Raw genomic sequence first — 25414 nt, 5'->3', positions numbered from 1 at the left:
ATGCACCCCCCAAAATGCACCCCCGGAAATGCACCCCAGAAATGTACCCCCGGAAACGCACCCCGGGAAATGCACCCCCAGAAATGCACCGTGGTGGGTGCGCGTCCTCTCTGCGATTCCAGGAAACCGCCGATCAGAATCACAGGTGTGTTCCATGTTTTAAGGCACAGAATGCTGACTCATATTTATACAGTTCTCACAGACTCTATGACCAACTGCAAGGAGAGTTGATGTTTATTAGCACCTCTTGCCCACCTTATTTTTAAAAATGTTTTCGTTGATTTCAGTGAGGAAGGCAGAGGGAGAGAGAGAGACACACACATCAATGATGAGAGAGATTCACTGATCGGCTGCCTCCTGCAAGCCCCCTATTGGGAATCGAGCCCGCAACCCGGGCACGTGCACTTGACCGGTAATCGAACCCTGACCTCCTGGTTCATAGCTTGGTGCTCAACCCCTGAGCCTCGCCGGCCAGGCTCTGTCCACCACATTGGTTCCGTTTGCACGTCACCAATGACCTCATAGGCAGAGCCCTCACTGGCAGTGATTGTCCGGAGCTGTTTAGGTTGGGGGGCCGGGGAGAGAACCTCTCGTGGGAAACCCATCGAATGGGGCAGTTAATCAATTCCCTGGATTTCGGAACCCACTTGGACCAGAAAGCAACCCCCCACGGGCATCACCCCTCACTGCAGGGAGCCTGGGGGACCCTCACATCACCCCTCACTGCAGGGGGCCTGGGGGACCCTCACATCACCCCTCACTGCAGGGGGCCTGGGGGACCCTCACATCACCCCTCACTGCAGGGAGCCTGGGGGACCCTCACATCACCATCACTACAAGGGGCCTGGGGCACCCTCACATCACCCCTCACTGCAGGGGCCTGGGGCACCCTCACATCACCCATCACTGCAGGGGCCTGGGGGACCCTCACATCACCATCACTGCAGGGGGCCTGGGGGACCCTCACATCACCATCACTGCAGGGAGCCTGGGGGACCCTCACATCACCCCTCACTGCAGGGGGCCTGGGGCACCCTCACCTCACCCCTCACTGCAGGGGCCTGGGGCACCCTCACATCACCCCTCACTGCAGGGGGCCTGGGGGACCCTCACATCACCATCACTGCAGGGGGCCTGGGGCACCCTCACATCACCATCACTGCAGGGAGCCTGGGGCACCCTCACATCACCATCACTGCAGGGAGCCTGGGGGACCCTCACATCACCCCTCACTGCAGGGGGCCTGGGGGACCCTCACATCACCATCACTGCAGGGGGCCTGGGGCACCCTCACCTCACCCCTCACTGCAGGGGCCTGGGGCACCCTCACATCACCCCTCACTGCAGGGGGCCTGGGGGACCCTCACATCACCCCTCACTGCAGGGGGCCTGGGGGACCCTCACATCACCATCACTGCAGGGAGCCTGGGGCACCCTCACATCACCCCTCACTGCAGGGGGCCTGGGGCACCCTCACATCACCATCACTGCAGGGAGCCTGGGGGACCCTCACATCACCCCTCACTGCAGGGGGCCTGGGGGACCCTCACCTCACCCCTCACTGCAGGGGCCTGGGGGACCCTCACATCACCCCTCACTGCAGGGCGCCTGGGGGACCCTCACATCACCCCTCACTGCAGGGGCCTGGGGGACCCTCACATCACCCATCACTGCAGGGCGCCTGGGGGACCCTCACATCACCATCACTGCAGGGAGCCTGGGGGACCCTCACATCACCCCTCACTGCAGGGGGCCTGGGGGACCCTCACATCACCCATCACTGCAGGGAGCCTGGGGGACCCTCACATCACCCATCACTGCAGGGGGCTGGGGGACCCTCACATCACCCATCACTGCAGGGGGCCTGGGGGACCCTCACATCACCATCACTGCAGGGGCCTGGGGCACCCTCACATCACCCCTCACTGCAGGGGGCCTGGGGGACCCTCACATCACCATCACTGCAGGGGGCTTGGGGGACCCTCACCTCACCCCTCACTGCAGGGCGCCTGGGGGACCCGTCACTTAGGCTGTGACTGGGCCCAGAGGCAGGAAATGCTATTTGGACGGGGCTGTGGTGCGGATTTGGGGATGAGACGGTCCGGGCACAGGGCGAATGGCTTTTGTCCGTGTGCAGCGCGGGGAGCCGGGTCGGCCGGTCTTCGCAGCCCTTCAGCCCCAGAGAGCCGATCGAGGCCGGGCTTTCATGGCAGACAATGGGGGCTGCTCTCCACAGGCGCTTTTCAGAGTTCAGAGCGGGGCTGCGGGCGGGCGAGTTCATTTCCCACGTGTGCACGAGGGAACGCTGATGGGGTCCAGCGTGTAAAGACCACCACCTTCGCTCTCTCTGTCTCTCTGTCTCTGTCTCTCTCTGTCTCTTTGTCTCTCTGTGTCTGTCTCTCTCTGTCCTCTGTCTCTCTCTGTCTCTCTCTGAGTCTGTCTCTCTGACTCTGTCTCTCTCCGTCTCTCTCTCTGTCTCTCTCTGTCCTCTGTCTCTCTGTCTCTCTCTGTCTCTGTCTGTCTGTCTCTCTCTGTCCTCTGTCTCTGTCTCTCTCTGTCTCTCTGTGTCTGTCTCTCTGTCTCTCTGTGTCTGTCTCTCTGTCTCTCTCTGTGTGTCTCTCTCTGTCCTCTGTCTCTCTGTCTCTCTGTCTCTCTCTCTCTGTCTCTCTCTCTGTCTCTCTCTGTCTCATCATCATCATCGTTACTGGCAGTAAACGTTGACCCTGATTTCTGCGAAGGCCCTTCCCATTGGCCTCAGGTGCGGGGCATCCAGATTGGCCTCAGGTGCGGGGCATCCAGATTGGCCTCAGGTGCGGGGCATCCAGACAAAGCCAGGTGTGGGAGCCCGGCTCCCCGGCCCTCACCGCCCAGGCCAGCGCCTCGGGGGCAGTGACGGGGTGATTTCCGTGACCCCCAGACCTCCCCTCCCCGGGGCTCAGCCTCACGTTTGCAGGACGCCGGGCACCGGCGGGGTGTGCACGAGTTCTCGGCTGGTGTCGGGAATGCGGGGGCCCCCGTGGCCTCATGGACCAGCACGGGTTTCACGCAGGCCACAGCAGGCCCGGGTCCGGGTCGGGTCCCCCGCGGGGAGCGTGTGGCCGGCAGCTGAGCCGGGCCGGGAGGCGGCACCTGCAGACAAGGCCGGTCAGCCCCTCGCAGGCCTGCACGGCATGGTCCGGGGGAGGGGCTGCGGCCGGGGCTGCCCGTGTGGCCCCCCAAGGCCTGCACAGAGCTGAGCTGGGCCTTGGCGCCGCTGCGTCTCCCGCTGGGACGTTGATTGAACTTGGGTGGCTGCCTCGGCCTGAGCTGTTTCCCAGGAGAAAGGAAATGCACAAAAGATGGGGCCAGGACGCCGGGGGATCCAGGCCCCGCGCTGCGGGGGGGTGGGGGGGGGAGGAGGGGGGGGAGGAGGGGGGGAGACGGGGGACGGTGGTGCACCATCTCCTGGCCGTGGGGGGGGGGGGCCCGCATGGGTGCTGGCGTTTTGCATCCCACGGCAGCACATTGTCCCACACCGTGTGAGCGAAGAAAGCCTGCACCCGGGGTAACCCTCACCTCTGAGGGGGGTCCCTCCCCACAGAGATGTCACGGGGCCGCATCCTGGGAACTAAACGCGCCTTTCACACGTTTATCCGCCTCAGTGAGCACAGTGTCCTGCGTCCGGGGTTCGCGGGCCCGGCCTCTCTCCGGCGCCGCGGGGGCACCGAGCAGCCTTCCCAGGCCCTTTGGGGGGAGGCAGCCCCGTCCGTGTGCGGCCTCCCTCGTCCATGAGCTGGAAACCTCGGCCCTCCACCGCGGGGCAGGGCCGCCTCGGACCCGTCCCTCACCCAGAGGCCGGCCGCCCCGTCGCTGGAAACACGGACAGGATCAGAAGACCCCGTGTGCCCGGCCGGTGTGGCTCAGGGGTCGAGCGTGGACACAGGAGGTCAGGGTTCGATTCCTGGTCAGGGCACACGCCCGGGTAGTGGGCTCCGTCCCCAGCAGGGGGCGTGCGGGAGGCAGCCGATCCATGATCCTCTCTCCTCATGGATGTTTCTGTCTCTGTCCCTCTCCCTTCCTCTCTGAGATCAATAAAATATATCAAAAAACAAAAGAATCAGCAACACCCGGTAAGTGGGAGGGGCCCTGCAGGTGCACTGAGGAGCGATTACCAAGCTCATGCTGAAAGGTGCCCGGTGTCAACGTTAGAATACGGGCTCCCCTCACAGTCACGTTGCATCACCATCACCCCGCTGCTAATGGCAAGTACAGTAGCACACCATCGGTCTCAGTGTCAAGAGTGGGTGTCTGTCTGCTTCATGCCCGAGGGTGAGTGTGGGAGGGTGAAGAGGGGGTGTCTGTCTGCTTCCTGCCCGAGGGTGAGTGTGGGAGGGTGAAGAGGGGGTGTCTGTCTGCTTCATGCCCGAGGGTGAGTGTGGGAGGGTGAAGAGGGGGTGTCTGTCTGCTTCCTGCCCGAGGGTGAGTGTGGGAGGGTGAAGAGGGGGTGTCTGTCTGTGGCTGCCGTTGAGCGTCACGCCCGAGGGTGAGTGTGGGAGGGTGAAGAGGGGGTGTCTGTCTGCTTCATGCCCGAGGGTGAGTGTGGGAGGGTGAAGAGGGGGTGTCTGTCTGCTTCATGCCCGAGGGTGAGTGTGGGAGGGTGAAGAGGGGGTGTCTGTCTGCTTCCTGCCCGAGGGTGAGTGTGGGAGGGTGAAGAGGGGGTGTCTGTCTGCTTCATGCCCGAGGGTGAGTGTGGGAGGGTGAAGAGGGGGTGTCTGTCTGCTTCCTGCCCGAGGGTGAGTGTGGGAGGGTGAAGAGGGGGTGTCTGTCTGCTTCATGCCCGAGGGTGAGTGTGGAGGGTGAAGAGGGGGTGTCTGTCTGCTTCCTGCCCGAGAGTGAGTGTGGGAGGGTGAAGAGGGGGTGTCCGTCTGTGGCTGCCGTTGAGCGTCACGCCCGAGGGTGAGTGTGGGAGGTTGCACACGCAGGGATAGTGCGTCTGTTTAACGATGTGCCACTCGGTCAGGTTTCCATTCCTCCCCTTCTCCCACCTGCCTTTGTTTTCCTTAAAGAAAATGGCCTTTCCTCTGGCCGGTGTGGCTCAGTGGATAGAGCGTCGGCCTGGGGACCGAAGGGCCCCGGGTTCGATTCCGGTCAAGGGCACGGACCTGGGTTGCAGGCTCCTCCCCGCCCGGGCCCTGGTCGGGGCGCGTGCAGGAGGCCACCATCGATGTGTGTCTCTCACGACGATGTGTCTCTGTCTCTCTTCCTGTCCCCAAATCAATGGGAAATACCCTGGGGGGAGGATGAACAGCAACAAGTCCTTTAACGCCTTCCTGTCTTCTTCCCCCAGAAGGAGCCTGTGAGCCCTGCCCTCTGCCCCGTGGCTCCGCCTCTCAGGGACCACCCCCTCTCTCACAGGCAGGAGGTGGGGGGTTCGGGTGCAGACCCGGGGGGCCTCACCTGGTGGGTCGGGCTGAGGGGGAGGCTGCCCTCGGTGGTGCACCGTCGGGGCCAGGAGACAAGCCCTGGGCCCCTCCTGGCTCCACCCCCAGCAGCTGCCAGCCCTGCCCGCGAATCCCCCCCCTCCCCCCCTGGGGGAACAAGGGGACCCCTGCACAGAGATGGCCACGCTGACCTGGTGCCTCCCAAGGGAGCTGGTGGTGTGGGCGACTTCCCATGTCCGGCTCGGCCTGAGCAAGCACCCACGGGCGGCACAGGGAGGGGTGTCCCCACAGAGGGGCTGAGCAGCAGGGCGCCCAGGAAAGCGGCCAGCGGGCTCCCTGTTGCGAGTGTGAGCACGGACACGGCGGGTACAAAAGGGAGCTCGTGGGCTCAGCGGCGGGCGAGCTGGCTCACACGTCAGTTCTCCTCATGTCCGGGCAGGAACAGGGCTGGGGAGTGTGTGTGTGTGTGTGAGTGTGTGTGTGTGTGTGAGTGTGAGTGTATGGAGTGTGTGAGTGTGAGTGTGTGTGTGAGTGTGTGTGAGAGTGTGAGTGTGTGTGTGTGTGTGAGTGTGAGTGTATGGAGTGTGTGAGTGTGTGTGTGTGAGTGTGAGTGTGTGAGTGTGAGTGTGAGTGTATGGAGTGTGTGTGAGTGTGTGTGAGTGTGTGTGTGAGTGTATGAGTGTGAGTGTGAGTGTGTGTGTGAGTGTGAGTGTATGAGTGTGTGTGTGAGTGTATGAGTGTGTGAGTGTGAGTGTGTGTGTGAGTGTGAGTGTATGGAGTGTGTGTGTGTGAGTGTGAGTGTGTGTGTGAGTGTGAGTGTATGGAGTGTGTGAGTGTGTGTGAGTGAGTGTGAGTGTGTGTGTGTGAGTGTATGAGTGTGTGTGTGTGAGAGTGTGAGTGTGTGAGTGTGAGTGTGTGTGTGAGTGTGTGAGTGTGAGTGTGTGTGTGTATGAGTGTGTGTGAGTGTGAGTGTATGGAGTGTGTGAGTGTGTGTGTGAGTGTGAGTGTATGGAGTGTGTGTGAGTGTGTGTGTGTGAGTGTATGAGTGTGTGTGAGTGTGTGTCAGTGTATGAGTGTGAGTGTGTGTGTGTGTGTGCGTGTGTGTGAGTGTATGAGTGAGTGTGTGTGTGTGAGAGTGAGTGTATGAGTGTGTGTGAGAGTGTGAGTGTATGGAGTGTATGGAGTGTGTGAGAGTGTGAGAGTGTGAGAGTGTGACTCCTGCCTCACCCTGAGGCTGTGGGGGAGGGCTCCCCACGGACAGGCCACCTGCACCTTCTGGCCTTCTGTGCAGGACAGAGCTGCCCAGCCCTGGTCTGGAAGCCAGAGGGTCCAGTCCCCCCCAGAGGGCCCAGTACCACCCCCAGAGGGCCCAGTTCCCCCTCAGAGGGCCCAGTACCACCCCCAGAGGGCCCAGTTCCCCCTCAGAGGGCCCAGTCCCCCCCCCAGAGGGCCCAGTCCCCCCCCCGAGGGCCCAGTCCCCCCCCCGAGGGCCCAGTCCCACCCCAGAGGGCCCAGTTCCCCCCCCAGAGGGCCCAGTTCCCCCCCAGAGGGCCCAGTTCCCTCCCAGAGGGCCCAGTCCCCCCCCCCAGAGGGCCCAGTTCCCCCCCAGAGGGCCCAGTACCACCCCCAGAGGGCCCAGTTTCCCCCCCCAGAGGGCCCAGTCCCCCCCCCCAGAGGGCCCAGTTCCCCCCCCAGAGGGCCCAGTTCCCCCCCAGAGGGCCCAGTCCCCCCCAGAGGGCCCAGTTCCCCCCCAGAAGGCCCAGTTCCCCCCCAGAGGGCCCAGTTCCCCCCCAGAGGGCCCAGTCCCCCCCAGAGGGCCCAGTTCCCCCCCAGAGGGCCCAGTCCCCCCCAGAGGGCCCAGTTCCCCCCCAGAAGGCCCAGTTCCCCCCCAGAGGGCCCAGTTCCCCCCCAGAGGGCCCAGTCCCCCCCAGAGGGCCCAGTCCCCCCGCAGAGGGCCCAGTCCCCCCCCCTAGAAGGCCCAGTTCCCCCCCCCCAGAGGGCCCAGTTCCCCCCTTGGTGTCCTGGTCACTTTCCAGCGGCTGCCTAGGGGGCGTGTGTGAGTGGGGGGGGTGTTGCCCTGGGCAGGGTTCTGGTGTCCAGGCCGGGGGTGGATCAGTGCCGATAAAGCAGGAAGCAAGGAACCTCAGTCCCGTTCGCTTGCTGGAGAAGGACACGGATTCCGTCCCCAGCGTGGCGAGGTTTCGGGAGATCAGAACGATTTTCTGGTGCCGGTGCACCTGTCTGTGAACGGGTGGGGTGGGGGCCGGCCTTTGGCGAGCACCGTGATTCCCTGGCGGCCTATCTCCTAGCGCAGGCACGGCTCCTCGGCGTGGGGGAGGCTTTGGACCGGATGGACGGCGTGCTCCCTGGATTTAAATAGCATTGGCTGATACCTGACCTCCTGCTGCAGGCCAAGGGGTCAGGTCAGCTCCGGCCCTGGGGCTGTGCGGGCCAGTGCAGCCGGGCAGGGTCTGAGGCTGAAGCCGAGGCCCACGGCCACCCAGTTCCTTCCCTTCATGGCCAAGGCCAAGGGATTTCCCCGGCCTGGTGCTCCCGGTAACTTCCCTGGATCCAGAGCCGCGGCCACGGCCCCTCCTTCCCTCACGCCCTGCACGTTTGTTTGAGCGCCTACTCTGTGCCCAGGACTGTGCCGGATTCGGGTGAGGCCCGGAGGATAAGTGGACACGGTCACGGAGCTGTGTGACGGGGGGTGGGGGGTGGGGGTGCGCACAAGAATCACAAGAAGCAAATGGCAATGTGGTCGCGGGCGAGGAGAGCGGGGGGGGGGGGGGGGGGGAGGGGGCAAAGTGACGGCGGAGGGGGGATGGCGTTGTAGGGAAGAGGGCTGGTTTGCCAAAGGCGAGCCCCATGGCCTTGCCCACGGGAATCTGGTAAGAATGATGAGCTGGCCCTGGCCGGTGTGGCTCAGTGGATAGAGCGTCGGCCTGCGGACTGAAGGTCCCGGGTTCGATTCCGGTCAAGGGCATGTACCTTGGTTGCGGGCACATCCCCAGTAGGAGGTGTGCAGGAGGCAGCTGATCGATGTTTCTCTCTCATCGATGTTTCTAGCTCTCTATCCCTCTCCCCCCCTTCCTCTCTGAAATCAATAAAAAAATATTAAAAAACAAACTGACGCTGACTCCGCAGCTGGGTGGCTCCGTTGATTTGAGGGTCATAGGTCGCCAGTTGGATTCCCGGTCGGTCCGGTCGGTCCGGCACCTGCTGATTAAACCTGTTCTTTTTTCTATGTTGTTGGCTGAGCAACAAGTGAGGCAAAGCCAGCAGGAAGGGGCAGCTGGGCTCTGGGGAACTGATGGGTGGGCACAGGGCGGGGGCAGCCCTGGAGGGCGGGGAGGGCAGGGAGGGACGCGCCTGGGAGGGCCCTGGCTGGAACAGGCCCCCTCTGTGTCCCCTCCCCTCCTCCCTCCAGTGAGGAGACCTGGGCGGGAGACAGACAGATGCCGCCCCAGCCCTCCACCTGCTGACAAAAGCCGGCTTTCAGGTCCCCAGGGAACAACAGCCTGCCTTTCATCACAGCGTGAAATCGCAGTCAGAGGCCCCGCCAGGGTGGGTGGGGGGCTGAGCCCTGGGGGGGTGGTGCTGAGCCCTGGGGAGGGGGGGCTGAGCCCTGGGGAGGGGGGCTGAGCCCTGGGGAGGGGGGCTGAGCCCTGGGGAGGGGATGCTGAACCCTGGGGAGGGATGCTGAACCCTGGGGAGGGGGGGCTGAGCCCTGGGGAGGGGTGCTGAGCCCTGGGGGGGTGGTGCTGAGCCCTGGGGAGGGGGGGGCTGAGCCCTGGGGAGGGGGGCTGAGCCCTGGGGAGGGGGGCTGAGCCCTGGGGAGGGGGTGCTGAGCCCTGGGGAGGGGGGGCTGAGCCCTGGGGAGGGGGGCTGAGCCCTGGGGAGGGGGGCTGAGCCCTGGGGAGGGGATGCTGAACCCTGGGGAGGGATGCTGAACCCTGGGGAGGGGGGGCTGAGCCCTGGGGAGGGGTGCTGAGCCCTGGGGAGGGGTGCTGAGCCCTGGAGAGGAGTGCTGAGCCCTGGGGAGGGGGGGCTGAGCCCTGGGGAGGGGGGCTGAGCCCTGGGGAGGGGGGCTGAGCCCTGGGGAGGGGATGCTGAACCCTGGGGAGGGATGCTGAACCCTGGGGAGGGGGGCTGAGCCCTGGGGAGGGGGGCTGAGCCCTGGGGAGGGGGGCTGAGCCCTGGGGAGGGGGGCTGAGCCCTGGGGAGGGGGGCTGAGCCCTGGGGAGGGGATGCTGAGCCCTGGGGAGGGATGCTGAACCCTGGGGAGGGGGGGCTGAGCCCTGGGGAGGGGGGCTGAGCCCTGGGGTGGGGGCTGAGCCCTGGGGAGGGGGGCTGAGCCCTGGGGAGGGGGGCTGAGCCCTGGGGAGGGGGGGCTGAGCCCTGGGGAGGGGGGCTGAGCCCTGGGGAGGGGATGCTGAACCCTGGGGAGGGAGGGCTGAACCCTGGGGAGGGGGGGCTGAGCCCTGGGGAGGGGGGCTGAGCCCTGGGGAGGGATGCTGAACCCTGGGGAGGGGGGCTGAGCCCTGGGGAGGGGGGCTGAGCCCTGGGGAGGGGGGCTGAGCCCTGGGGAGGGGGGCTGAGCCCTGGGGAGGGGGGCTGAGCCCTGGGGAGGGGATGCTGAGCCCTGGGGAGGGGATGCTGAACCCTGGGGAGGGATGCTGAACCCTGGGGAGGGGGGGCTGAGCCCTGGGGAGGGGGGCTGAGCCCTGGGGAGGGGGGCTGAGCCCTGGGGAGGGGGGCTGAGCCCTGGGGAGGGGGGGCTGAGCCCTGGGGAGGGGGGCTGAGCCCTGGGGAGGGGGGCTGAGCCCTGGGGAGGGGATGCTGAACCCTGGGGAGGGATGCTGAACCCTGGGGAGGGGGGGCTGAGCCCTGGGGAGGGGTGCTGAGCCCTGGGGAGGGGTGCTGAGCCCTGGAGAGGAGTGCTGAGCCCTGGGGAGGGGGGGCTGAGCCCTGGGGAGGGGGGCTGAGCCCTGGGGAGGGGGGCTGAGCCCTGGGGAGGGGATGCTGAACCCTGGGGAGGGATGCTGAACCCTGGGGAGGGGGGCTGAGCCCTGGGGAGGGGGGCTGAGCCCTGGGGAGGGGGGCTGAGCCCTGGGGAGGGGGGCTGAGCCCTGGGGAGGGGATGCTGAGCCCTGGGGAGGGATGCTGAACCCTGGGGAGGGGGGGCTGAGCCCTGGGGAGGGGGGCTGAGCCCTGGGGTGGGGGCTGAGCCCTGGGGAGGGGGGCTGAGCCCTGGGGAGGGGGGCTGAGCCCTGGGGAGGGGGGCTGAGCCCTGGGGAGGGGGGGCTGAGCCCTGGGGAGGGGGGCTGAGCCCTGGGGAGGGGATGCTGAACCCTGGGGAGGGAGGGCTGAACCCTGGGGAGGGGGGGCTGAGCCCTGGGGAGGGGGGCTGAGCCCTGGGGAGGGGTGCTGAGCCCTGGGGAGGAGTGCTGAGCCCTGGGGAGGGGGGGCTGAGCCCTGGGGAGGGGGGCTGAGCCCTGGGGAGGGGGGCTGAGCCCTGGGGAGGGGGGCTGAGCCCTGGGGAGGGATGCTGAACCCTGGGGAGGGATGCTGAACCCTGGGGAGGGGGGCTGAGCCCTGGGGAGGGGGGCTGAGCCCTGGGGAGGGGTGCTGAGCCCTGGGGAGGGGTGCTGAGCCCTGGGGAGGGGGGCTGAGCCCTGGGGAGGGGATGCTGAACCCTGGGGAGGGATGCTGAACCCTGGGGAGGGGGGGCTGAGCCCTGGGGAGGGGGGCTGAGCCCTGGGGAGGGGGGCTGAGCCCTGGGGAGGGGTGCTGAGCCCTGAGGAGGAGTGCTGAGCCCTGGGGAGGGGGGGGCTGAGCCCTGGGGAGGGGGGCTGAGCCTGGGGAGGAGTGCTGAGCCCTGGGGAGGGGGGCTGAGCCCTGGGGAGGGGGGCTGAGCCCTGGGGGCGTGGGGCTGAGCCCTGGGGAGGGGTGCTGAGCCCTGAGGAGGGGTGCTGAGCCCTGGGGGCGTGGGGCTGAGCCCTGGGGAGGGGTGCTGAGCCCTGGAGAGGAGTGCTGAGCCCTGGGGAGGGGGGGCTGAGCCCTGGGGAGGGGGGCTGAGCCCTGGGGAGGGGGGGCTGAGCCCTGGGGAGGGGTGCTGAGCCCTGGGGAGGGGGGCTGAGCCCTGGGGAGGGGGGCTGAGCCCTGGGGAGGGGTGCTGAGCCCTGGGTTGGGGGCTTAGCCCTGGGGAGGGGTGCTGAGCCCTGGGGGCGTGGGGCTGAGCCCTGCGGGAATGGGGGGCTTGGAGGGCACAGAGCCCACAAGAGAGGTAGCAAAGCGTTCATGAAGCCCCTCCGTGGGGGACTCAGGGGCTCTGGGACCCCCCTTCCCTTGTAACCGCCCCAGGACTTGTGGTGGGGATGCAGGCGAGGGGCCTGGGCAGTGCTCTGGGCCCGGAGGGGCCGCTGGGTTTGCTCCTTAAGAAACAGCGCCGCCTGGAAGAGACGCACGGAGAAGCTCGCCCTTCACGGACGGCCTCGCCCGTGGGTCACGCGTGGAGTCTGCGAACACGCGTGGCCTCCTGTACACGGGAGCGGCTCCCTTTCCCATTTAAGGAGCACCCGGGGGGGGGGGGGCAGTTCCCGCTGTCTCGGACCCGCTCCTGCAGCTGTTCCCGGGGCCTTGAACACCCCTGCGCTCAGAGGCGATCTTGCTGAGTCAGCCCTGGCCGGTGTGGCTCAGTGGGTAGAGCGTCGGCCTGAAGACGGAAGGGTCCCAGGTTCGATTCCGGTCAAGGGCAGGTACCTGGGTTGCGGGCACATCCCCAGTAGGGGGCGTGCAGGAGGCAGCTGATCGATGTTTCTCTCTCATCGATGTTTCTAACTCTCTATCCCTCTCCCTTCCTCTCTGTAAAAAATCAATAAAATACATTAAAAAAGAAAAAAGGAATTCCTGGTCCCCACCCAGCCCCAGCGGCCAGTGGCCGATCCTGGGATGGCCCTGCCCACCCGCAGCTCAGTGTCGCCCCTGAGCAGGGTCCCATCCATCGCGCACACGTCCCCGCCACCCCCTGCCCCGCTCAGTTTCTGGGGAGCCGTGGAGAGGTGCCCCGTGCCCTCAAGCAGAGCGGCCCCACAGGCCCGGCCCAATGGGGTCGGTCGGGGTGCACGAATGTGTTCCCAGCCGCTCTGTGGGCCCGCGGGGCTGGCGGGCAGCACAAGGCCTCGGCTCCCAGCTCCGGCCTGCCCAGCGCTCAGGGCCTCCCTGGGGCCTGTCGGATCCGTGTCCCCACGCCCACGGGCTGGGATCCGCCTCGGCGCCCGCGGAACCACACTCATGCCTTTAATTTCCGGAGACAAGGAGTCGGCAGCGCGTGCCCACCTGTTCCCTCCGCCTCCTCCTCCTCCTCTCCCTCCTCCTCATCCTCCTCCTCTTTCTCCTCCTCCTCTTCCTCCTTTTAATATACTTTTATGGATTTCAGAAGGGAAGGGAGAGGGAGAGGGAGAGGGAGAGGGAGAGGGAGAGGGAGAGGGAGAGGGAGAGGGAGCTCCTACGGGGGATCAGGCCCGCAACCCAGGCATGTGCTTGACCGGGAATAGAACCGTGACCTCCTGGTTCACAGGTCAATGCTCAACCACTGAGCCACACTGGCCGGTCCTTACGTGTCTGTAGGCAGATGTTCCTGTTAGGCTCTAAGCCTCCTCCTGGAGGGCGGGCACCGCCCCTCTGACTGCTCTCCTCCCCGGCCAGGGCCAGCGACACCCTCCACTCCCTCCCACCCCCCACCCCCACCCCCGGGGCTGGGAACCAGCGTTCATGTGTGAGGGGAGGCAGAGCCTGCAGACACCACCTCAGCTAATCATTCCCCAGGGCGTGCTACCCACTGGTTTGTAAATGTAGACGAAGGAGGGAGGGCCATCTCCCTGCAGAGGAAGGAGGGAGGGAGGCCCTTCTCCCTGCAGAGGAAGGAGGGAGGCCCATCTCCCTGCAGAGGAAGGAGGGAGGGAGGCCCATCTCCCTGCAGAGGAAGGAGGGAGGGAGGCCCATCTCCCTGCAGAGGAAGGAGGGAGGGAGGCCCATCTCTCTGCAGAGGAAGGAGGGAGGCCCATCTCCCTGCAGAGGAAGGAGGGAGGGAGGCCCATCTCCCTGCAGAGGAAGGAGGGAGGGAGGCCCATCTCCCTGCAGAGGAAGGAGGGAGGGAGGCCCATCTCTCTGCAGAGGAAGGAGGGAGGGAGGCCCATCTCCCTGCAGAGGAAGGAGGGAGGGAGGCCCATCTCCCTGCAGAGGAAGGAGGGAGGGAGGCCCATCTCCCTGCAGAGGAAGGAGGGAGGGAGGCCCATCTCCCTGCAGAGGAAGGAGGGAGGGAGGGCCATCTCCCTGCAGAGGAGGGAGGGAGGGAGGCCCATCTCCCTGCAGAGGAAGGAGGGAGGGAGGCCCATCTCCCTGCAGAGGAAGGAGGGAGGGAGGGCCATCTCCCTGCAGAGGAAGGAGGGAGGGAGGGCCATCTCCCTGCAGAGGAAGGAGGGAGGGAGGCCCATCTCCCTGCAGAGGAAGGAGGGAGGGAGGGCCATCTCCCTGCAGAGGAAGGAGGGAGGGAGGCCCTTCTCCCTGCAGAGGAAGGAGGGAGGGAGGCCCATCTCCCTGCAGAGGAAGGAGGGAGGGAGGCCCATCTCCCTGCAGAGGAAGGAAGGAGGGCCATCTCCCTGCAGAGGAAGGAGGGAGGGAGGCCCATCTCCCTGCAGAGGAAGGAGGGAGGGAGGCCCATCTCCCTGCAGAGGAAGGAGGGAGGGAGGCCCATCTCCCTGCAGAGGAAGGAGGGAGGGAGGCCCATCTCCCTGCAGAGGAGGGAGGGAGGCCCATCTCCCTGCAGAGGAAGGAGGGAGGGAGGCCCATCTCCCTGCAGAGGAAGGAGGGAGGGAGGCCCATCTCCCTGCAGAGGAAGGAGGGAGGGAGCCCCATCTCCCTGCAGAGGAGGGAGGGGAGACTCATTTCCTCTCTTCATGGTGGGAAGGGCTTTGCTTTGATGTTGGAAGAGGGTTTATGGGGTGCAAAGCAGGGAGGGGCGTGGCTGGAGGCTTATGGCACCCCTGGCTGGGTGAGCGTAGTTCCTGTGTTATATCCTGAGAACTGGGGGCATCACTCAGCCAGGGGAAGGTGACCTGGGACCTCCAGATGGCCGACTGACTGGCCCCAGATTGGGGGCCCCCGGGATTGCCTGGCCCTCAGGACTGCCTGACCCTCTAGACGGCTTGGCCTCATACTGGGGGGTCCCAGGACTGACCGGGGATTCCCAGGACTGCCTGGCGCCAGACTGGGGGGGCCCCCAAAATTGCCTGGCCCTGGACCAGGGGGCTCCCAAGCGGTGCTTGACCCACTCACTCACAGGACGCTTGGACGCAGCGTCACGAAGCCTGCACGAGGCGGGCTCAGCTGCTTGTGGGGACGCCCCTCCAAAGCGCTTGCCCCTCCATCGTTCCTTCTCATCGACGGCCACTCGGTCAGCGTCCACCGCCTCTGCCCGCACACACACGCCCAGCGTCGCTTCGTCAGGAAGCCCGCTGGAGAAATGCGCGGTCGCTAAAGTTTTCCGTCACTTTGAGATGACGTGACGATGCATTTTAAGTTTTGACCTTGGTTTGCAACACTTTGGAAAAGTTATGAGAAGAGTACAAAGTGATACGTCTATTTAATTATATATAACTGATGTAATAACAGTACATTAAGTATGTTGATATTAAAACAATAATATATTAACAATAGAACCATAAAAACAATCATAAGCATATGTTATATATTATATATGCTTATACATAATAATTATTATATACTAGTGGCCCGGTGCATGAAATTCGTGCATGGGGGGGCGGGGTGTCCCTCAGCCCAGCCTGCACCCTCTCCAATCTGGGACCCCTCGGTTTAGGCCCGATTCCTGGGGATCAGGCCTAAACCGGCTGTTGGACATCCCTCTCGCAATCCGGGACCACTGACTCCTAACCGCTCACCTGTCTGCCTGCCTGATCACCCCTAACCACTCTGCCTGCTGACCTGCTCGCCCCCAACTGCGCCCCCCCCCCCACCGACCTGATCACCCCCAACTGCCCTCCCCTCCTGGCCTGATCGCCCCTAACTGCCTCTGCCTCGGCCCCACCACCATGGCTTTGTCCGGAAGGACGTCCAGAAGGTCTCTCGGTCTAATTAGCATATTACCCTTTTATTAGGATAGATTACATTATACTAGAGGCCCGGTGCATGAATTCATGCACAGGTGGGGTTCGGGCAGCCTGCCCCGATCGGGGTGGGAGGGGGCCAATCGGGACCGGGCCGGCCAGGGAAGGGGCCACGGGAGGTTGACCAGCTGGCCCCGCCCCCGAATGGGCCTGTTGGCCAGCCGCAGTGCATGTCATAGCGACCAGTCATTCCAGTTGTTCCAGTCACTTGGCCTTCATATATATAGATAATAATTGTTATATACTTATTGTCTCTCCCCCTCCCCCCCACCCACACCATTTAAAAATAAGTTGAGCCCTGGCTGGTTTGGCTCAGTGGATAGCGCGTCGGCCTGTAGACTGAAGGGTCCCAGGTTCGATTCCGGTCAAGGACATGTGCCTTGGTTGCGGGCACATCCCCAATGGGAGGTGTGCAGGAGGCAGCTGATCGATGTTTCTGTCTCATCGATGTTTCTAACTCTCTATCCCTCTCCCTTCCTCTCTGTAAAAAAAGCAATAAAATATATATTTTTAAAAAAACATTAAAAAAAAGTGAACTCCTATTCACATGGAAGAAGCCCCAAAGGCCATTCACTTGGTCTACACCCACATCCAAAGAACACGGCATCCACGAGGGAGAAAAAGAAAAGAACAGAAGGACCGTGGAAGTCCTGAGGAAGAAATCTCTAAGAAATGGTTAAAATAATAATAATAATAATAATGATAATAATAATAATAGCCAAAACCGGTTTGGCTCAGTGGATAGAGCGTCGGCCTGCGGACTGAAGGGTCCCGGGTTCGATTCCGGTCAAGGGCATGTACCTTGGTTGCGGGCACATCCCCAGTGGGAGGTGTGCAGGAGGCAGCTGATTGATGTTTCTCTCTCATAGATGTTTCTAGCTCTCTGTCCCTCTCCCTTCCTCTCTGTAAAATATCAATAAAATATATTTAAAAAAATAATAATAATAATATGAAGCGATAGGAAAAAATAGCCAATAAAGTTTCAAAACATAGACTAGAGCAGGGGTGGGCAAACTTTTTCACTCGAGGGCCACAATGGGTTCTTAAACTGGACCGGAGGGCCGGAACAAAAGCATGGATGGAGTGTTTGTGTGAACTAATATAAATTTAAAGTAAAGGAGCGGAGGGGAGAGCAAGAGAACCCTCTGCTCTTTCGGCTCCGCGGGCCGGATAGAACAGCTGAACGTAGTTTGCCCATGGCTGGGCTAGAGAGACCTGAAATGCATAAATGGGTCACCATGTATATTTATACTAGAGGCCCAGTGCACAAAATCCGTGCACTGGTAGGGCCCCTAGCGGCTGCCGGCCGCCGGCCGGGGCCTCCCTCCCTTCCCCCGGCTGGCCCCACCCCCCGGTCGAACTCCCGGACGGACGACCTCCCGGTCGAGGGGACAACTTGCAGACATAGGATACTGTCTAGGAGGCCCCCAGGGCCATAAGAAATGCAAACACTTCACTGTTCATAACTCATTCTCAAATTGCCCCCTTCTTGGTCTCTCCCCGTGTTGCTGACGACTTACTGTTCATCTCCCAGTGCCTGGCGCCCTGCAAGGAGGCCGGGGACCTGCGGAAGGAGGGGTGTCTGAGCTTCTGCGAGGTAAGCGGGACGGCTGCCCAGGTGCCTGCGGGTGCCTGCGCCCTGGCTGACAGAGACCAACGGGGGGGTCACCGTCCCTCTGCAGCTGGGGGGTCAGTTACTGTGTGTGTGTGTGTGTGTGTGTGTGTGTGTGTGTGTGTGTGAAAGAGAGAGAGAGAGAGAATGCAGATAAAAAAGAAAAATACTGCCTTAGCCGGTGTGGCTCAGTGGGTAGAGCATCGGCCTGCGGACGGAAGGGTCCCGGGTTCGATTCCCGGTCAAGGGCACATGCCCGGGTTGCAGGCTCAATCCCCAGCCCCTATAGAGCTCACGCAGGAGGCAACCAATCGATGTGTCTCTCTCACTTGGATGTGTCTCTCTCCCTCACACCCCCACCCTCCCTCCCTTCCACTCTGTCTGAAAACCAGTGGAAAAATATATCATCAGGTGAGGATTAAAAAGAAATTAGTATGCCCTGGCCGGCTTGGCTCAATGGATAGAGCATCGGCCTGTGGACTGAAGGGTCCTGGGTTCGATTCCCGGTCAAGGGCACATGCCCGGGTTGCGGGCTCGATCCCCAGCCCCTATAGAGCTCACGCAGGAGGCAACCAATCGATGTGTCTCTCTCACTTGGATGTGTCTCTCTCCCTCACACCCCCACCCTCCCTCCCTTCCACTCTGTCTGAAAATCAGTGGGAAAAATATATCATCAGGTGAGGATTAAAAAGAAATTAGTATGCCCTGGCCGGCTTGGCTCAATGGATAGAGCATCGGCCTGCGGACTGAAGGGTCCCGGGTTCGACTCCCGGTCCAGGGCACATGCCCGGGTTGCGGGCTCCATCCCCGTGCAGGAGGGAGCCGATCCATGATTCTCTCTCTTCATGGGTGTTTCTCTCTCTGTCTCCCTCTCAACTTCCTCTCTGAAATCAATAAAACTATATTTTTTTAAAAAAGAAATTAGTATGACAAACGACACAGGAGGGTAAAACCAAACCGTTACCTCAAATTCTGGGTCCGGAGTCGCCCCGGGGAGCTGTGTGTGAGAGCTTGTCCCGCAGCCTGAGACCTCTCCTCTGAACCCCCTCGTCCAAGGCTGGCCGCGGCCGGCATCGGGAGCTTCCATTGCGGGAGGGGCCCCCGGGCCCCAGCTGACCGAAGTGCTCAGGGTTCCTGCAGTGGCAAGGACGCCCTGGGGTGACCGCTAACCTGTTGTGATTGGTGCCGAGGCGTACAGGAAAGAAACGACCGAGAGAATGAGGTTGTGCGCGTTCATACAGCCGTCCAAACGGGCTGTCGACGGAAGGGTCCCAACCACGTTTTACGAATATTTAACCTAAGTTATTCGACGAACGTGTGTGTTCAAATAAATGACGTGTGTCTGTTGGGTGTAACTTGTGGGTCATCATCCTGTAGGACATTAGCATAAATATGACTTCTTCCTTTTTTTTTTTAATATATTTTATTGATTTTTTACAGAGAGGAAGGAAGAGGGATAGAGAGTTAGAAACATCGATGAGAGAGAAACATCGATCAGCTGCCTCTTGCACACTCCCTACTGGGGATGTGCCCGCAGCCAAGTTACGTGCCCTTGACCGGAATCGAACCTGGGACCTTTCAGTCCACAGGCTGACGCTCTATCCACTGAGCCAAACCGGTTTTGACATGACTCCTTCTTTTTCTTTAATCCTCACCCGAGGATATTTTCCCATTGGTTTTTAGAGAGAGTGGAAGAGAGAGAGAGAGACAGAGACAGAGAGAAACATGGATGTGAGAGAAACACATCGATGGGTTGCCTCCTGCACGCTCCTCGACCATGGCCCAGGCTGGGGAGGACCCTACAATGGAGGTACGTGCCCTTGACCGGAATCGAACCCAGGACCCTGTGGCCTGCAGGCCGGCACTCCATCCACTGAGCCACACCGGCCAGGGCCAAATACGACGTCTGCAGTGGGCAGGAAGGGAGCGCATTTGCTCTGTCCACCCCTCGAGGGGCATTGGGCCAGGAGCACAGTTCTGACCCGTCTTTGCAACGTCGTGTGCGGGGCTGAGCGGAATTGTCCTGGCCTCCCTCGCAGCCTCTGTTCCCCAAGCGGAGCCACGAGTGCCGGACCAGCTGCGAGTTCCTGCAGCACGTGCTGGCCATCAAGCAGGGGGACTGCCCGGCGCCCGAGAGGGCCAGCGGCTTCGCGGCCGCCTGCGTGGAGAGCTGCGAGCGGGACGGCGAGTGCTCGGGGGTGAAGAAGTGCTGCCCCAATGGCTGCGGGCACACCTGCCAGGTGCCCAAGACGCTGTACAAAGGTAGGAGCCTGTCGGGACGGGAGGGTGCCGTCCCCCTCTCCCACCGGGGTGTCTGCGTGCTGGGGCAGGGTCCACCAAGGGGCCCGATGGCACAGAAAGGTAAAAACCTTAAGGAAATTCACTCAGAGAATCTAACGAACAAAACGAATCAGCCAACAAAATCAGACCCGGGTCCGGCCTGCTGAGCTTCACCCGTCAACCTAGGAACCAGGGGGTCAGGGTTCTATTCCCGGTCGGGGCACGTGCCCGGGTTGCGGACTCGATCCCCAGTGTGGGGCGTGCAGGGAGGCAGCCGGTCCATGATTCTCTCTTATCATTGATGAGAGGCCCGGTGCACGAAATCCGTGCACGGGTAGGGTCCCTAGGCCTGGCCCGCGATCACGGCCGATCTGTGGGGGCGACTGGCGGGGCGATTGGGGGGCCCTGCTGGCACCTGCCTTGGCTGGCCTGGGGCCTGCGGGCTGGGGGCAGCTCCTGCATTGAGTGTCTGCCCCCTGGTGGTCAGTGCGTGCCACAGTGACCGGTCATTCTGCCATTCGGTTGATTTGCATATTAGGCCTTTATGATATAGGATGTTTCTTTCTCTCTCTCTTCTTCTTTGAAATCAATAAACGTACATTAAAAAAAATACACAAAGTAACAACTACAACAAGCACAAAATAAGACCTGAAGCATGAGGCCTGGTGACATACCGCGATGTGGGGGTGGGCAGACAAGAAGAGATAAAGCAGAGAACGTATATACTTCTGTGCACAGCCATGGACACGGGCAATAGGGTGGTGAAGACCTGGGGTGGGGTGGGAGCTGGGAGGAGGGACAGAAAGGGGGGGAAATGAGAGACATCTGATACTATCAACAATAAAATGTATATATATATATATATATATATATATATATATATATATATATTTATTTATTTTTTAAAAAGAACATTTACTCAAGCCCTGGCTGGTGTGGCTTAGCTGGTTGGGCATCGTCCTGTGTACAAGGGGTTGCCGGTTCGATTCCCCGTCAGGGCACAGGCCCGGGATGTGGGCTCGGTCCCCAGCCGGGGGGGGGGGGGGTGCAGGAGGCACCGATTGATGCCTTGCTCTCACATCGAAGGTTCTCTCTCTCCCTTTTCCTTCCTGCCTCTCTAAGAATCAACAACAACAAGAAATCTTTATTTAAAAAAGAAAAGAAAAGAAAGAAAATGTGCTCGGTACCATATTACAGGCATCTTAAAATATGAAGAGATTGTAGAAATCGGCCACAGCGAACTCCTCTTGCAGCTCAGCAAGCTCTTTGCAAAACCTTCATGTGAATATTTCCTGAGGATATTTTTCACTTTTTTGTTAATCCTCACCCGAGGATATTTTCCCATTGATTTTTAGAGAGAGTGGGAGGGCGGGGGGAGAGAGAGAGAGAGAGAGAGAGAGAAACACCAATGTGAGAGAGACACATTGGTTGCCTGGGAGTCTGTGACCGAGGTACATGCCCTTGACCAGAATCGAACCCGGTACCCTTCAGTCCACAGGCCAATGCTCTTTCCGCCAAGTGGGGTATAATTTGCAGAGTGAAATAAAGAGACTCAACCACTAGCCATTTATTTATTCATCACAAGTGGGAAGTAAAACCTCTCTCTCTCTCTCTCTCTCTCTCTCTCTCTCTCTCTCTCTCTGTTCCTCACTCTCTCTCTTTCATTTACACATAACAATTTTATACACGCTTTGACAGCTGATAGCTCAATGTTGAGAATCAAATGGTATTTTAAAATTTCTTTTAAAATATACTTTTACTGATTTCAGAGAGGTAGGGAGAGAGAGAGAGATAGAAGGAAGCATCATCCATGAAGAGAGAGAATCATGGATCAGCTCCCTCCTGCGCGCCCCCCACTGGGGATGGAGCCTGCAACCCAGGCACGTGCCCTGACTGGGAATCGAACCCTGACCTCCTGGTTCACAGGTCAACGCTCAACCCCTGAGCCACGCTGGTTGGGCAAAAATGAAATGTTTTTTCAATAAAACACTGCCTTTATAATTAGTCAAAGTGAGTGTATACATTTTTTGGGGGGGGACCCCCGAGATCTAGGGAAGCCTAAAAAATAACTCGGCATAAAACAGCATTGCCCAGCAATGCCACTGTTGAATCGGGCTGACAAACGATTTTCAGAAGTCCATTCCTACCCTCACCATCATTCACGTCTCCCCGACGCCCCGGACCCTCCCCATTTCCCCTCCTTCTCACCTGGACACACTCTCCCCCACAACTACCTCATCCATCCCAGCGTCTCCCTTTCATAGTGACCCTTGAATCTGCCTGTGTAAAACCTTTAGTGCTCTAAGGGGGAGGGGGGGCGTTCCGAAGGGGGATGATACATTGAAAGGTGCTTTTTACATAAAAGCGTGGGAGAAAAAAAAAAAAGCGTGGGAGAGCCGCATGCATTCCAGCCATGCGGGATCCCTGGGCACCGAGCGCGGGGAAGGGCCCGGGACGCCTCATTCAGAAAGGCTCCTGCGATGTACACCCGTGCTCCCCAACGAGATGACAGGTTCGGAGGTGCTGACGTCAGCATAGCCGCTAGCCTGGACTTTCGCAGAGAGAGAGAGAGAGAGGGAGAGAGAGAGAGATAGAGAGAGAGAGAGAGAGAGAGGGAGAGAGAGAGAAGCTCATGGAGAACTCACCACAAACAGAAGGAACAGAGTCTGTTGGCCTGACAATGACCTTTGCAAAATGTCCTTTTGAATGTATATGCAATCTACACTAATAAAAGAGAAGTATGCAAATTGGCCGTACCTCCACGACGCCCACCAGCCAATCAGGAGCGAGTATGCAAATTAGCCCAACAAAGATGGCGGGTTAATTTGCATATGCAGACGCAGAGCGGCTGGGTGGGGCGGGACACCTGCTATGAGGGGGAGGGCGGGGGGGGCGGAGGGAGCTGCAGGAGCGGTGCTCCGGCCGGGAGCGAAGACTTGCAGAGGCTCCTGGGCGGCCAGGAGCGAAGCCAGGGCAAGGAAGGCCTATTATTGCACGAATCTTCATGCAACGGGCCTCTAGTCTATAATAATAAAAGCATAGTACGCTAATTAGACCGGACATCCTTCCGGACGACCTTCCGGACAAAGCCAAGCCCCTTGCAGGAATTTCGTGCGTCGGGCCTCGAGTGGATCTATATGTGTGGACACCTGTGCCTCGCTCTGTGCACAGCGCCTGCCGCAGACAGTAGCCACGCCGGCCGGGCTATCCGTTTATTTTCCACGGTGACTGCTAGTTGGACTCTGAAATTGTTCACTCGCCGGGCCGCTCCCACGCGTCCGAGGAGGGAAACGAAACCAGAATGATTTGCCACCTCACCGTGAGACACCGGTGGGGGACGCCTAGCCACCACGCCCTCCCCGTGCCTGACGCGAACGTGACAAACCCGCCGTTTTCCCGCTGTGAACCCCACGTCTGCAGCGCAGGGCCCAGCCGCCTGGCACGGGGTGGGGGCGTCCGCGAGACCCAGGCCTCGGAACTCAGTGTTGTAAGATGTGCCCCCCAGGACCATGGCGTTTACAGCATTTCCGGAAAAGGAAAACCCCTGAGCCCCAACGGAGAGCAGGCGGGGGCCGTGCCGTCACGACGGGGCTCGCTGCGTGGGCAAAGGCCTGGAAACGCTGTAGGATGTCCTTCCTGTGAGCCCCACATCAGCCTCACGGGACGCCCCGGCAGCATGAAGAACACACATGGAAAAGGCCCTGCAGCCCTGGCCGGTGTTGCCCAGTGGTTAGAGCGTCGGCCTGCGGACCGCAGAGTCCCGGTTCGATTCCGGTCCAGGGCACGTACCTCCGTTGCAGGCTCCTCCCCGGCCCGGGCCCTGGACGAGGCTCGCGCAGGAGGCAGCCCATTGATGTGTGTCTCTTCCATCGATGTTTCTCTCTGTCTCTCCCTCTCTCTCTTTCACTCTCTATAACAATCAATGGAGAAATACCCTCGGGTGAGGATTAAGGGAAAAAAAAAAAGGAAGAAAAGGCCCCGGAAAGTACTGGGTGGGGGGAAGCATGTCCAGAATCAGGGGTCCATGTAGACCCTGTTAGGAGAGTGAGGAAGCTAGAACCACGGGCCGAGACCCCTGGGAAACGGGCCGGTGTGACCTCAGTCCCTGGAGGTCACCAGTGCGAATCCTGGATGAGAAAGGAGGCAGGGCCCGGCCGGGTGGCTCAGTGGTGGAGCGTCGACCTAGGGACCAGGAGGTCCCGGTTCGATTCCTTGTCAGGGAGCTCCATCCCCAGTAGGGGGCGTGCAGGAGGCAGCCGGTCCACGATTCTCTCTCGTCACTGTTGTTTCTCTCTCTCCCCCTCTCCCTTCCTCTCTGAAATCAATTTAAAAGAGTATTTTTGTAAAGAAAGGAGGCAGACGAGATTTGCCTGTGGTTCCTCCCCCTCCCCCCCATTGGCCTCGGTCTGAGCCCCCCGCAGCCGGCGGTCATGGGCGTGGTCCCGTTGCAGGGGTCCCCCTGAAACCGAGGAAGGAGCTGCGGTTCGCGGAACTGGCCTCGGGGCACCTGGAGGTCAGGTGGTCCTCGAGGTTCAACATCTCCATCGAGCCGGTGACCTACGTGGTGCAGAGGAGGTGGAACTCGGGCCTGCACCCCAGCGAGGACGACGCCACGCCCTGGCAGACGGTGGCGCAGGTGAGTGCCGGGCGGGGCCGTGCTTCTCCTTCAGGCCCTGCCTCCCACGCACCTGCAGGTGCAACACGAACACCCAGCCGTCGGGGCTCGGTGGCTGAGCGTCGACCTAGGAACCAGGAGGTCAGGGTTCCATCCCCGGTCGGGGCGCAGGCCTGGGTTGCGGGCTCCATCCCCAGTGCGGGGTGTGCAGGAGGCAGCCGATCACGATTCTCTCTCATCATGGATGTTCCTATCCCTCTCTCCCTCTCCCTTCCTCTCGGAAATCAATCTGCACTAAAAAAAAGGGTAAGATGCAAATTGACCGTACCTTTGCAACGCCCACCAGCCAATCAGGAGTGAGTATGCAAATTAACCCAACAAAGATGGTGGGTTAATTTGCATATGCAGGCGCAGAGCGGCCAGGGGTGGGCGGGATGCTTGCGTCCTCACCATGGTGACGACGCAGGCGTTCCGCACCGCCCCAGCCGCTCCGGGCCTCTGGGCAGCGTGGGAAGGCGGAAAGGCGGCTCCGGCCGGAGCGAAGGCGGTGCCGGCAGCCGGGGGAAGGAAGGCCCATTCTTGCACGAATCTTCGTGCATCGGGCCTCTAGTAGAAATATACATTTCTATAAATCAGCGAGCTACCCTGCCGTCCAGCAGCCTGAAGTAGCGTCCGCGTGGGCATAGCGTGTGTGTCTGCCAGAGACGGGGTGACCAGTTCCTCTCGAAACTTGACTCTGGGCTCCTTGTGCTCCGAACCCTGGTGGAAGGAGATGGTTTTCTAATCCATTTCCTCCAAGCACTGCCCTTCCTTGAGATAAGCCGGCGGCCGCCGAGAGCCAGGCCCAGCAGCCGGCGAGGACCAGTTCATCCGATATGTGATCAGGAAATGACTTCTCTCCGTGTCTCCTGAATGTGAGCCTTTATTCCACCCCGGACCCGAGTGCCTGGGCAGACGCCTATCAACCGGGTCGGGGGGAGCAGCCGGCTGGGGGGCGAGCAGCGACGGCTCACCAACCCTGCCAAGTGCTGTCTGCTCCGTCTCGGTCCATGGACAAGGCAGTCGGCCACGGTTATCTCGGCCCGGCCCCTGCCTCTCTGTCCCGGGCAGGGGGGGGGGCACAATATCCCCTTTCTTTCTAAAGCTGTTAAACGGATGCCGGGTGCAAGACAAGTACCCCGAGATAGAGAGAATAAAGTAGGCCAGCCAGGTGGCTCAGTGGTTGGGTATCGACCTACGGGCCAGGAGGTCAGGGTTCGATTCCCGGTTAGGGCACAGGCCCGGGTTACGGGCTCGATCC

At 61.4% G+C, this 25414-nt stretch overlaps 1 protein-coding gene across 1 annotated transcript in view; it reads left to right on the top strand.

The window, feature by feature from the left end:
* The window catches only part of ANOS1 (anosmin 1), an 87951-nt gene that overhangs the window by 27120 nt on the left and 35417 nt on the right, over positions 1 to 25414 (top strand). Inside the window, exons 3-5 of the mRNA XM_080652529.1 lie at positions 17142 to 17204; positions 19259 to 19481; positions 23951 to 24135. Of these exons, the coding sequence (XP_080508655.1) occupies positions 17142 to 17204; positions 19259 to 19481; positions 23951 to 24135 (471 nt within the window). The remainder of the gene's footprint in view (positions 1 to 17141; positions 17205 to 19258; positions 19482 to 23950; positions 24136 to 25414) is intronic.

The sequence above is a fragment of the Plecotus auritus genome (genome assembly GCF_963455305.1).
Source record: "Plecotus auritus genome assembly, chromosome: X".
Lineage (NCBI taxonomy): Eukaryota > Metazoa > Chordata > Mammalia > Chiroptera > Vespertilionidae > Plecotus > Plecotus auritus.
Note: the sequence above shows the minus strand (reverse complement) of the source record. Positions and strands in the feature narration are given on the sequence as shown.